A 13,729-nucleotide genomic window follows, 5' to 3' on the forward strand; every position below is an offset into this window, starting at 1 on the left:
CTGCCGGGTCCTGGGGCTTGCAGAAGGAGGATCCCCGAGCAGAGCTGCCCTGTGCGAAAGGTGACTCTTTGTTTTCATCCGGCAGGAAATTCCTGACTCGAAAGGACAAAGAGAGTATCTTCACCATGGACCACTTCCCTCTGTGGTACCGGCGGGCAGCCGAGCATCCACCTGGGAGCTTCATCTACAGCATCGTTTCAGAAGATGACTCAGGTAACTTCAGCCTGAATGCAAGAAGAGAGAAGAGAAAGCTTTGGGCTCGTTCCGATCCCTTTATTGCCTCCCTTGCACAGTGAGAATTGCAGAGGTCAGGCCTTGTGGTGTTTTGTGCACCCTGTGTACGGGCAGAGGGCCAGAACCATCAGTGCAAACACCAGAGAAAAGCAAAGAATGGCTTTTTGGTGTCTCTTGCTTAAGGTGTTGATTCCTGTGAGTTTGCAGAGCCAGCCAGGACTTCCTCAAAGGCTGGAAGAGAGCAGAAGAGGCTGGAAATTAAAAATCAAAACAAAACCCTTTTATGAGACTCCTACACAGAAGGTGGAAATCCCCTCTGCTCCCCGGCCCTTAGCATTTAGTCTCTGTCATGGAGCTCAGCACTTTAGCTGTCAAAGCTTTTTGTGGCACAGTGGTGGGAGGCTGGTGGGTGGAAAAGCAAGAAGCAAAACGGAGAAAACAACACAGGGAGGCAAGAGATGAACCAAGATGTAAAGAGAGAGGGGTGGAAGGTGGAAACTCTTGAAAACTTCCACCAAAGCCTCTTTCTCTGCATAGCGCCTTTGCATCTCACTTAGGTGGCAAGTGAAGAGAAAGAGGGAGGCATGGCAGGAGAAACCTTGTGCACAACAGCATCTGAAATAGACACTGGGCTAGAAAAACAGGCAGGAACACCCTGTGGGGCCCTCCGGGATAGCCAACAACCCAGACCCCTGTAATCAATGCTGGCTAAACATTTGGGGTTGCAGCTTGATGTGGCTTCCTTTTCAGTTGGAGGTAGTTTCGCGTGGATGGAAGCAGAATAAAAGAAGCTGCCCCTGTTTTTTGTATAACATTCCTATTTTCAGAAACTTCAATCAAATCCAAGATCCCCCTTGCCTGAAACCCCTACAGGCACGTTATAAGAAGTAATGCCTGCCCCTGAATACTTTATGCTCTAAACTGTAGAGGTGATTATTAGTCACTCTAGAGGTGAGCAGTTCAGCACAGTGAAACTGTGATCTATGAGATCATTCAAGATGACTGTGAAGAGTCCGGAAAATAATAACCAGTTCCCCTGATCTACTGTGCTTAGTGTTAGAGCTGACTCTGAGCATTTCACTTGACATCCTTAGAAGCAAACCTCTTGGCCAGATCAGGCCACCCAGTTTCTCATCAAGTTCTGGGTGATTAGATTCTTAAATACCCTTTCCATGCTTTACACAAGTTTGTATATGCCCACTGCATGACAAGGATTTTTCACAGCAGATGCTCATCTTACCATGCAAGAGGCAAGAACCTGCTGACTTCTGTGTTGGGGAAGAGTCCAGTGGGGAGTCGCTGCAAGTCATCAGAATAATTTAGCCACTGAATCATGCTTAGGATATGCTGGGTACCGACAAGAACAATGACAACAGAATTGGAAAACAGTAACAAATGCTTGAGCTCTTGGGAGGGAAAGGATCCCTGACACATCCATCTGAGTGGGAGTCTTCTATCCAGCGTGCGAGGAAGGAGTCAGTCACAGATTAAATCGATCATGCTGACCTTCAGACTGTCCCCTGGCAGTTTCAAAATAGGTGCCCCAGCTGAAGCTAACCCAATCACTTAAAAATACAAAATTGAATCTGTCACACAGGCAATTGCAGGTTGAAACAACTGCACTAACAAAGACAGAGGACATGGGGCTCAGTTGCTTAAATCTATCCAGCCATGCTATTTTAACTGCTCTGTGGGATGCAAGGGATCTGCATGGGGCTGGCAGATGGGCCACAGGACCTGCAGGGACACTTAAAAGAGCAACTAAAACATAAACAGGACACCCTTGGGTATAACAAAGTTTAGACAGCCGAATAAATCCCCCAAGACTTTGTTTCTAAAATGGATTGTACTCTGGAAGTACGTTGAGTGCTGTATCCGTCTCTCCAGTTTGTAATGCTAGTCTGTCTTGGGTAGCAGAGCTGGAGGTAAGCAAGGCCTTTGCTGTGTAGGGCTAATGTCAGGATTTCCCATCCTGATTCTGCTCTGTCTGCAAAGCTTAGCTGGTACATGAAGCAAAGCAATCTTCTGGCCTAAGAGCTCTGCCTGTTCAGATTGGAGGAGGCCTATCCTTTACATTTTATGCTGAGGATACTACTTGTATCATGAGATAAACAAGTCTACTTATTTATTAGCCCTTTGGGTCTCTTAATGTGGTTTGGAAGGTGCATTAAGTTTTGGATCCTCCTGTGCATCTGTATGCACTGACCTGGATGCGAATCCTGCTGCATTTTCCTAATCTCTGGTGGAGAATTCAACCAAGCCTGCTGTTTCTTTGTGTTGACAGAGGGAGGTGGCCTACCAAAAGTGGTGACGGTTAGCACAGCAGTGGCTGTATCTGTCGATGGGAAGATGGGTATTGCTGCAGGTAGGAAATTCCTGGTTTTTCTTCCTATCTAGAATCAAATAGTAGCATCTTGTATTGAGAGTGGGAGTCAAGAGCTGTTTTCTTGTCATGCAATGGAAGTGACAGGAGTCACAAATGATTGTTATGTTGAAAACTAGGCTAAACAAAGAACACTGGAAAAGGTACAAATGGCTGACATGTCTTTGGAAGGGAAGCTGGCTGTCTGAATGGAAACTTCCTATCTTCAGTGCCAGTGACTTTGTGGACTGAGACCGGCTATTTCCTTGGAGAACAAGCAGATTGAGAAGTCTGTGTTCTGAAGTTCTGAACTGTTTTCAAAGGACAGCACTTTGCTGCTTTTACCTAGCCTAGGTAAACCTAGGATGCAATGGATGATCTTTAATCTTCTATTAAGTTAAATTATGGCAATTTAACTTCATCTGATGAACTCCTCCTTAATTTCCAGGCTCTCGGTAAGTTCCAGTTGAGAGCAGTACTCTTAAAGTATCACATGGGGTTTGCAATAGTACTTACAATCTAAGGGAGTGATGATACAAAATAGTGCTTTTCAATTCTGTGCAGCTCTGGGGCATCTTTCTGGTCATGAATTTGAGATGAGAAGAAAACACTTTTTGAAAAAGATTATTCTTCATGATTCTTTTTGTTTCGTTTCCTGACCTGTGAGTTAGAACAGAGGCATACAGGCAGTTGATTTGGCATTCAGCATAAATACAAGGAAGGAAACTTCTGGGTAGAAGAGCTAAAGCAAGAACAAGTGGCTGTAGGAGCTGCCCCTGACAGAGCCAATTCTCTTCTGTCAGCAGCACTTTCCACAACCCCTGTGGAGATTTCCACCCCCTCAGTTATCCGGGATGCTGAATTGACTGTCTCTGTGGACATGCTGTGAAGGAGCAGAATCCTCTGCTGTGAGAAAACGAGGGTGGAGAAAGCAGCAGAGGATAGGGGGGAAAAGAACTGTCAAAACAATAATTGCAAAGCAAAATTTCAGACATTTGTGGAGATGATACAGAACAAACCATTTTCCTCATTCATAATCAGAGAAACATAGAAGTGAATTCTCAATTGGTTTTGTACCTCAGAGGTACCATGGGTCCTTGTCACAAGTAGGCATATTCGCTGACATGACCACAATCATCCGCTGCTTACTTTCACACATGGTATATTCAGCAGCACTGAGGGAAACATTTTCTCCCAGAGGGTCTAAAATCCTTTGGGCTCCAGCTGTAGCCCTTATTGACTTCAGTGGGAGTGCAAGGGTTTCCTGAGGTACATGCATCCCATCTGCTATACTGGGCAGGGGTTTACAACTTGCTGTGGGCCTTCAGGAAGCAAAGTGACACTATATATTACCCTTTTCTTTGTTTCCAGTAGTGAATAAGTTAATCATCTGAATCTTTCATAATTCCAGTAGTCATTAAAAAAAAAAAAAAAAGAAACAAAAAAGACCCACAAGAGTTGTGGTCACATTACCCATTACAATACTACTTGATCTTGAGGATGGCAGGTATGAGTTAGTGTATAGGTTTCCCTTTGTTCCTTACACGCTAGTGCTGAGTGGCTAGGACCCGGTTCAAGGGGTTTCACCCCTCAGTGGAGGCTGCAGCAAAAATGATGCTGCAATACTGTCCTGCCCCCACACTGGGTGTGGAGAGGGGTGAGGGAATGAGCATGAGTGGAGGCACAACAAGAGGCAATCAGAGCAGAATGGGATGCAGATTGTTATTATTATTGTTATTCAGATGGCATCAGCCCTCTGTGAGCATGGTAATTGTGCTCATGTAGAGTCAGGAAACTACCAGAAATCAGTCTGATACCCAGCACTTGTTCCCAGAGAGCCAAATATCTGCATAGGCTTGTACTTTCTGGATAAATGCTGTCACAGTTCTGTAAAGGGGGGACAACAGAAGGCTTTTTAAGTTCCCCTATAAAAGTGCAATTTGTATGAACTGGCCTGTCATTCTGCCACTGATTGTTACTGTCATTTGCTTGACTTGATGGTGCTTGGGGGGGATTTGTAAGCACGCTGAAATGTTCACTATGCGTGCAGTGAAAAATTAAGCTCTAGGATTTACAGCTGTGCCTTTGGGGAGGGGGCACCCCCCCGTGCCCCCGCCAGGAGGATGCTGGTGACAGGGCCCCTTTTGTTCTGGAAGCTGAATGGCGTTCCCTGGCCAAGGCAGAGAAAGGCAAACTCCTAAAATCAAATGTCCAGGAAGATGACATCGGCCTGAGCTCTGTCAGAGAGCAAGGGAGCTGTCAGCTAGGATTAGGGAGCAGCTGGGCTGGAGGGCAGAGAGTAGAAATGGAGGGGGAGCATGGGGCCTCCGTCCCCCTGGTTGTTCATGGCTTGGTTCAGCCAAGCCCCAGAACCTGGGGCATGTAGGACATCAGGCAGACGTTTTGAGGGCTGGAGGTACCCACAGGTCTTTCAGATAACACAGTGTTGGGTTTGTGTGGTCTCAGAGTCAGTGGGAAGCCATGCCAGCAAATCAACCACTATACAATATATATATATATTCCTTTGAGTTAATACTATCTACCTGTTATATTGTGCTTTGGCAGCTCAAAGCACTATGCAAACATTAACTAATGCCTGGATGATTAATTATAATTAATTAGCAGGCGGCTATTCTCGTGGGATGTCAGTCCAGTACCTTTCACAAGCTCTAACTTAGTTGGAAATGAAAAATAAGGAATCGCGATGGCACTCTCCTCAAGCCAAGTCCTGCCCCAGATAGCACTGTCATCTGCTCCCTCCTCTGAGTCAGTAGCCTGGGGCTTTATGGTCCTCTTGGGGGGATGGGGAGGGGTGTGCTGCAGAAATCACATGTAGTTGCTGACAGCAGCTTTTAGTGATTTAAAGCCCCAGCAAAACTGCTGGAATCTGCGCAGGAGTTTAACTGTCACTTTGGTCTGGGTATGATGTCTCTTTTATTGCCTGACCTTTTCTCTGTGTGAGTTATGTGGTGACCAGCTGGCTGCCAGTCAGAGCAGGGACAGGTAAGATCTTCTTTCTGGTGAATCGGTTCCATGCCATTGCTGTCATGTCTTGGGGATGAGAGACAGCTGATATTAGCAAACCATGGGATGTGCACAAACTCTGTTGTCCCCAGTAAAACAAATAGGGTATCCAGCCAAGCAGTTGGGAGATTCAAGTTTATTGTATGCACCACCTCTCACTTCTGCTTATATTCAAAGGTAATTTTCCTTCTTATTTACCGTGACTGGGCACGCTGAAATTATTGCCTACCAATGACGACAGTATGTACAGATGTGTTTGGAAAGAGTCCTAGGCAAGCCCAAAGAAGACTTGAAAGAAGAGAAGTACTAATCTTATTGTACAGAGGGAGTTTGGGGACACCGAGTTATTAAGGCCAATATTTTCAGAAGAGCTCTGGACTCACTGCAGGAGCAGATTTTCAAAAAAAAAAAAAAAAGCTTCAATTTTTTTCAAAAGTATTTGAAATCAGCCTGTCTGAAAAATGGATAATGGAAAGTAATTTTGTCATTATACCACTGGTTAAAATCCAGCCTCTATCAGTATGATGGAAGCTCTTCATTTGAAAAGCGTTTACTGGCCAGCTTGACGTCTCTCCATCCTCTTCCTTGGCCCAATTTTGGCTTCCTGCTGGCTGTTACCAGTGAACTGAGGGAAGAGATGCAGGTGCCTTTTTCAGCAGTTCTGTTGCCGTGCCATCTTTTCAACCTAATCTACACACAGTTCTGTATTCCTACAGTTTTGCTGTTTGGGTGGATAAAAACCTCCTCTCTGTTCCTCTCCAGAAAGTGACAGTTGCACCTGCAGAAGCAGCTAGGATGCATGGAAATTAGCTACAATGACATGAGCGCCTTTTGCACTGAAATAGCTGCATCCAAGCAGGAGGATTAAAATGATTTTACTAGATTGACTTGGAAACCAGCATAATATTACCAGTACAAAGTCTGAGAGCAGCTGATCTCCTGAACGTGTGCTGCCGTACTCAGAACAAATGCTGTACTTCTTTTAATGTTGCTTGTTGTGCCAACATTGTCCCAGTGGAGAGACGTCAGGGAGCTTCTGAGGCATTGCATGGGAGTCTTCATGGAAATACATGATCTTCTTTGCATTCTGTTGTGGCGTGGGCAAAAAGAAGGGACACCCAACTCATTTTCATCCCACTACCTCCCACTACTGCTAGTTTCTGCCTAATGCCATTCCCTCCTGGCACTCCATGAAGTCCAAGCAGTTTCTCAGGCAGCTCTTTGATCTGACAAAATAAGAGACATCGGAAGGGGCAGTGCTTGGATCTGAGTCGTAGGAAGCATCAGGGGCAGTCAGTAAAGCAGAAGCACTCATGGTTTTAGTACTACCAGCAGCCGTGCCTTCTCCACCTCTCAGGAGATCCATCTAGAGGTTCTTATCGGTGAGCACTCATTTGATTGGCCTAAGGGTAGAGACAGTCTTCTGCAGGCCGGGTTATTGGCATTACACAGTGCCAGTGGTGTGCCAAGAGCACTATCTCTCCATTCTCCATTATGTATAGATGTCTCTGCAAAAAAGACAGTAGCTACTGACAGTGGGATCAAATGCATTTGTTTTATCCTCTAAAAAATGCAAACAATAAGTGTGTGAGATACCTCCCATAGCATTCCACCCACTTCAACTGGACACCAGCAGTTTTCTTTTAATCCATAGTGTATGTGCTGGCTGCGTCAATGGTGAGATCTTCAGCACAGAGACTGCACCTCCCTGTGCATGGGGACAATGCCTGTTGTATAGGGGATGAGCCCCCTGGGCCCTACAGCTGTCCATCCCCAGCTTTGGAGCCTGTTCCAGGCCGCAGCTCCAGCCCAGGAGCCCATTCTTGCCTGCGTGTGGCAGAAATCTTCTCGCCTGAGGTTATCCATTGCTCTCGCCTCTGTAGCTCCTCTGATTGCTATGGCTGTCACGCTTGAAGGGAAGAGAGCCCTTGACACTGACTCAGGAGAGGCTTGCATATAGCTGGATTTTTTAGATTGACACCCGACGCCTTTGCCGTGTTCCCTTTGCTTGCAAATTATTTGATAGCGTTTTAATTCCGAGCCGAATTAGAGCAGTGCAAGGATTGCCATAGCAACCATTTCCTTGTGCCTTTTGGTCTGACTCATTGCAGACAATTACTCTCGCGCTCCAGGATTCACAGATGTGATAGGAGAAGAATCATGTGCTGGGCTTTCAACTTTTCTTTTTTTTTTTTTGGCTTTTAATTTCTTTCCCATCCTCTCTTGCATTAACTCCTACCAGGCCACAATAATCAGGGACCTGTGTCTGCTTGGGGCCACGTGAGCCTCTGGGAGAATCTTGCATGTAGAATACATAGATGCACAGCGTGCGAGGGAATTCGTGCCTGTTTGTGTGGTTTTGCATACACTAACAGTTTCTCTGCAGTGTGTTGCATGGCTGTGATACCTGTCTGCACACATAGCAACACTGTGTATATTCATGCACATATTTGCACATATGCCTCCATGAGGTGCGGCTGTACACTCGTGTGTTCTGTGTACACATAGGTACATGCGTGAGTAACCTGTGTAGATGTTGTTTGTAGTGGGTGTGGGTGAGTGGCAGCAGTCTGTTGATATGCACTGTGTTTTTAGCAGGACAGAAGACCCTGTTAGGGTCACAGACAAGATAGGCTTTCCCATTCACAGCAGCGTGAGGTTCCTCAGCCTGCCAAGCTGTGGCAGCTAAACAGTGACCTAAAAGGGTCACAGAGGCACTCTGTGAATGTGGGGATGAGGGTGGTAAATACAGCAGGGTATAGGAATTATGATGTGAGACAATTTGGCCTAAATTCAGCCAAGGCATAAGCAGACCAGTTTTACAGGTTGAGAAATTTAGCAGGTCTGAGGCGGTTCCAGTCTATTCCTGAGAAGTCTGACTTTTAACACCAAACAGCCTATTTCCTCCCTCTTCTGCCGCGCTATCCCCTTAAGACACAAATCTCCCCATCACAAAGCTATGTAATGAGGCTCCTGCTGCCAGCCCTTTCCACTCACAAGACCTTTTTCTTCTCCTTTCCCTCACTGGGATACAGAAGTCTCATTCATAGGATCATAGGATACTTCTGTTGGAAAGCACCTCAGGAGGTCCTTTGTCAACATCCTGCTCAAAGTAAGGTTAGCTGTGAGGTCAGACCAGTTTGCTTAGAGCTTCATCACTGTAATATTCCTGATGATGTTCTCAGAAATATTCCTTGTTCCTCCCAAATGCAGTTACACTGTACTCTCAGTCTGTATAGAGGCTTTACTGATAGCAACTCTCTTTTCCTCTGCCTGCTCTGCTCTTGCTCTGTTTCCGGGCTATCAACAAACCCTCATGGCTCCTCGGTTCAGAAGGGTTGCCCACACCTTGCTCAGAGTGTGAGCAGGGTAGTCTGCTTCTGACTTCTTCTGGCACTGCTTTCATAGAGAGCACGTGCCTAGAGTGTGTGAGGGGAGACTGGTCTGCTTTCTGGGAATGTTGTGGGCCAGTGTGTGATTCTTCTACCCTGCATCTGCCTGCTGCTACAGGCAACTGCTTAGACTATTTAAGCTGGATCTGCAGAGCCTACATGGAATGGAAAAGAGACAGCAAAGAAAGCGACGTCTTAGAAGTCAGGAAGTGTAGGGATAAAGTGAGGATTGCTTACAAGTCAAGCTGAGCTAGACCCTGCAATAGAGATTGAAGCTAACAGCAAAAGATTCTGCAGCTATTCAATGAAAAAGAGAGTAAGAAGTGGGGCCACTTCTGGAGAGTGAGAGCAGTCAAGATCAAGGAGACTAATAGTCTGAGCCAAAACCAAAGAGGGCTGTGTACCCAAGTTATTAATAAGGACAGCTATATTGTCCTTGGGGAAGGAACAAGCTGACTACTGGAATAAGCAGCTCAAGCTGCTTAGTGCACTCAGTGCGAGGGCCTGGGTGCGCTCCATCCCTGGCAGAGCTGCTATATGGAAACACAGCAAGGGTTTTTTGCAACTCTGCCTGCAGTTGTGACTCCATGCTGGCTGGAAAAATGAAAATTCAGCAGTCAGGATTAGGGAAGGGAGAGAATTGCCAGTCTCAGACCAGTGCAACCTCCATAATGCTTCTAGTGCTTTAGAGGAGATCTTGAAGGAAAGTGTAATTATTATCATATGATTAGGGGAAAGGGATTCAGGTAACCTGAGTTCTACAACACTAGATTGTGCTGGACTAACCCAATATCTTTTTTTCAGGTGATTGTTTTCCTTGAAGGCATTAGAAGGTTCAGAGTTCTTGTATTTGTGTCTCAGTCACTCATGAGAAACAATTAGATAAACTGGAGGAGATAAGGAAAGACAGAGGAGTTGTAAGGGGCAGGGAGGTAAAATTGAGTCCACATTGACAGCAACAGCAACATCAGTTGTCCATTCAATAAAAGAATACTCGTAGCTCTCCCCTGAGTGAAGGAGAAGACTCGTAGCTCTCCCTGTTCAGCCACATTCAGTCTTTGCTAACATCAGTCTGAGACCCTGACACAAATAGAAGTAGGTAGTGAGGAAGTGTCCTGATGTCTCAACACTAGAAGGCATTGCTAGTACAGGGAAGGACCAGGATATCGTAGAGAAAGCTTTATTTGACCTTGTCAGGAGTACAAGAAACAGAATGAATTTCAGTAGTATGACAGACAAGGTCATATGCTTGAGAGCTAATATTAGAAATCCATGTGCAGGGAACTCTGTAAGATCTGGCAGAGAGCACAGCAAGCAGGACTAGAGGCAGCCCTTGTCTTCTGGGTCTGTCTTGACACATCTCAGCAAGGATCCTCAGCGTAGGATCTGAGCAACCTCATCTACCTGTGGGTGTCCCTGTTCGCTGCAGGGGGGTTGGACCAGATGGCTTTTATGGGTCCCTTCCAAATCAAATAATTCTGTGATTCTACAATTTGGAAAGAGTTAATTAACATATCCTGAGAGAATTGAAAGGGTCATGACTTCAGCTGATAGGATTGCTGTAATAAGTGCGTCCTGGGGGAAACAAACTAAAGGACATTGCTAGTATGAAAACAACATAGTATAGAGAGGCCATGAAGATATTTAGGGTGGAAAATGAAAGGAGGGTTTCTAGGCATTAGGCTCATGCAGCTTTAGAACAGCTTTCCAGCCATAATCTGAGGTAAAAAGTCCTGTGGTTTTAAGCTGAAGTTTGAAAAGTCTGCCAGAAGGTGGTGGTGCACCTGGAAGGCCGCAAGCTGAGCAAGGCCGGCCTAAAGCCCTTCCTCAGCCTTTGGCAAAGTGATGGTTTCTCTGGATTGATTTGGGTATTTGTGGAGTAAAGAGGAGTGAGCAGAGAAGCCCCTGCTTATGATAATGAGCCTTTAAAAAGCAGATGGGGATGTGGGGGCTGGCATACTTGTGGCAACTGAGAAGTGACAGTTGAGGAGATCAGAGAAAGGAGGATCTGAAAAGCAGCTGGTCAGAGGCAGTCGATGAAAAGGGATTATCAGTCAGAAGAGAGTGAAAATCGGGAGAGAGAGGAGGAGTGACAGGAATCAAAGGCATTATGTCCTGGGGAGAGATCTGAAAGATACCGTATGAGACCAGAAGCGAATTAGAAAGTGGCAAATGCTGGAGGGACACCATCAGATTTAAGTAAAGGACTTTCTCTTACCAGGAATCACTTCAGTGTGGAGAATCTTGTCTGAAATCTGAGGAAGCAGTGCTACAGTAAAAGTGGGTGTAGAGGGGATCAGAACCAGTCTCCTGTTAACCAACTCCCTCAAAATGGTTTATAGGTTTTTGCAGTATCTTTTCCATCTGCCTGCATAAGAATAATGCTCTCATAGCCTAGCAAGCGTATTGTGAGATGTGGGTGGATGTAGGGAAAGGTGATATTTACTATTGAATGGCAAAAGCTAGGCATTGTCAATAGTGCAAGGCACAGATTTTGATGGCTAAGGAGTGTGCTTCAGTAGGGAGGAAAAATGGAAAAGAACGCAACACATGCCTGTGGTATTGTTCCAAATCAGAGGAAATGCTTTATAGCAAAAATGAATGTAATGAAAATCTGCTTGTCTTACTGAAAAAAGAAGAATGAGAGATGATTTGATTAGTGTATAAAGTATCTTCAAAGTAAGAGATGCTGGTTACAAAAAGTTTGATTTTTGATCTACCAGGGAGAAGCATAACAAAAAACCTATGACGGGAACTGAATTCAAGCAGATTCAAATAAGATACTAAGTATGAATGCTAACAGAGAGCATGAATTGTTCCCGTAGTAAGGTACTAAGGGAAGCGAGCAGATTTTCTCATCTCTTGAATATTTTCAAATCAAAGGTTTGCCTTTCTGGAAAATTCGCCTTAACTGCGTGCAAACACACCGTTAGACTTTCTACAGAATAACTTCTCTATTTTTTTTGTTTCATAAGCCAAACAGATTGAGCTCTTTAAGCTTTTCACAGCAAGGCATTTTCTGTCACCCTCAAATTACGTTTGTGGTTCTTTCCTGCACACTTTCCCATAGCGTGCAATACACAGAAGGTCAGACTGGATGATCTAAAGTCCCTTCTGGCCTTTATACTCTCTGAATCTCTGCCTCTGTGAATTCATTAATGCTTGCAAGCTCCCAGAGAGCTGCCAAAGGCAAGCACTATAGAAATGCAAATCATTGTTGTTACTCTGGATATTTCCCTTGAGCTTTATGCAGAGCTGGGTGAATATCTCAGTGTATAGTCCATGCGTTTTTTCTCAAACAAAATACCTGCATTTGCCACTCTTTCTGTGCCCTTTACATGTTCACTTTTTGCAGATGTTCTTAACGAGCAAGTCTATTCCTGAGTTAGAACAGAGAAAAAACAAGCATGAAGGTCCAGATCTTGACCTAGGGCCCCAAGCAAAGAGCAGCACGTCGTTGTTCTGGCTTAGAAGCTCCAAGACAAGACAGCTTGTTATTCTTAGCATCATGCTTTGCTTTCTCCTTTGCTCCATGTGCCCTACGCATGGCCTCTGCCTGGCTGCAGCACAGTGCCACTGTAGGAAGGAGAGGTCTGGCCCCTTGGTTGCTTCTCTCCCACCCTCTAAAAGGAGAAAAGCTGTGAGGATGCTGTTTTGCTTCTGCTTTTCTAGGGTTGCTGCTGCTGTTGGAAGCTCCCCAGAATGACACAGGAAGTCTTTTGTTCACTTTCACCCCATTCTGTAACTGTACTCTTTAGGGAGTGCTTACTCCTTGTCTGTATCACACAGTGTTCTCAGAGAGAGGGCTTTTTGGTGCTCAGAAATACCAGGCTGGGACTTGCACCTATCTAATAAGAACACGGAAAGTGATCCTATGCCCTGTGCTCCCTGCCAGTACCAACAAGCACTCTGAAAGGCTGTGAACAAGATACCAAGGAGGCACTGTATTTTATATAGGCATATGCATAATTACATGTTAATATATAGAGAATTATATGTCTGTGTGAGTAGTTAGGTATAGAGAGCAAATACATTTGCCAAACAAAAGAAAATCAAATAGCAGAAAATCATAGGCTGCTCCCAGGTGATCTGTGAACCAAAAGAGCCAAGAGTCATCAGATGAGTGTGTTGGCTTTGCTTTATTTTCAGCTCTACATTTCTGCTTATTATATGAACTGCTTAGTAGTACCTCTGTGTGCTCCAGTACCTACACGGTAAAATTAGATTAAACAATGCGTCATGGACACAACAGTGTTGAACAACAGTGGTGATTCTCTCACAGCACATACCTTTTCAACAGAAGAGACGCCTTGGATGTTATCTGGATTCTACTTCCCGTTTCTCTCTGAAGGTCGGGCTGAGCCTAACAGTGTGATTGAGTACAGCAGTGTGAGTATGGTGACACAAGGGTTTGCTTGTGCAGGGTTTAACACTTTTTGTGATTCCACATGCCACACAATTAGCTTTTTCTCACAGGGAGAGTGTGTGATGAACTGTGTATACGTATGGGAGTGGAGAAGTAGGGAATTTAAACATCTTAGCTGTGTGTGATAAACCTCACTAGTGAACAGCTGGTGGAGAGACTCATCTAGCTCCGAGGGTGACAGCTTGTGTACTTGGGGGTGCAGGAGGATTAGATAGAGATTTCCATTCATTTTAAAATAACCTTCATCAGGAGAGGCAGAAATCTGGAGATGCAGCAACCCATAGCTCACTA

General features: G+C 45.1%; 1 protein-coding gene across 9 annotated transcripts in view; it reads left to right on the forward strand.

Moving 5' to 3' along the window:
- CACNA2D4 (calcium voltage-gated channel auxiliary subunit alpha2delta 4) overlaps positions 1-13,729 on the forward strand; it is a 105,525-nt gene that overhangs the window by 49,264 nt on the left and 42,532 nt on the right. For all 9 annotated transcript variants that reach the window (XR_014943603.1, XR_014943604.1, XM_085540345.1 and 6 more), the window contains exons 25-26: positions 86-213; positions 2,519-2,599. Coding sequence is in view for 7 of the 9 variants with exons in the window: in XM_085540345.1 (XP_085396471.1) it covers positions 86-213; positions 2,519-2,599 (209 nt within the window). In the remaining 2 variants the exon portion in view is untranslated. The remainder of the gene's footprint in view (positions 1-85; positions 214-2,518; positions 2,600-13,729) is intronic.

Source organism: Coturnix japonica, chromosome 1, assembly GCF_054131305.1.
Source record: "Coturnix japonica strain WE chromosome 1, WE-NBRP24, whole genome shotgun sequence".
NCBI classification, from domain to species: Eukaryota; Metazoa; Chordata; class Aves; order Galliformes; family Phasianidae; genus Coturnix; species Coturnix japonica.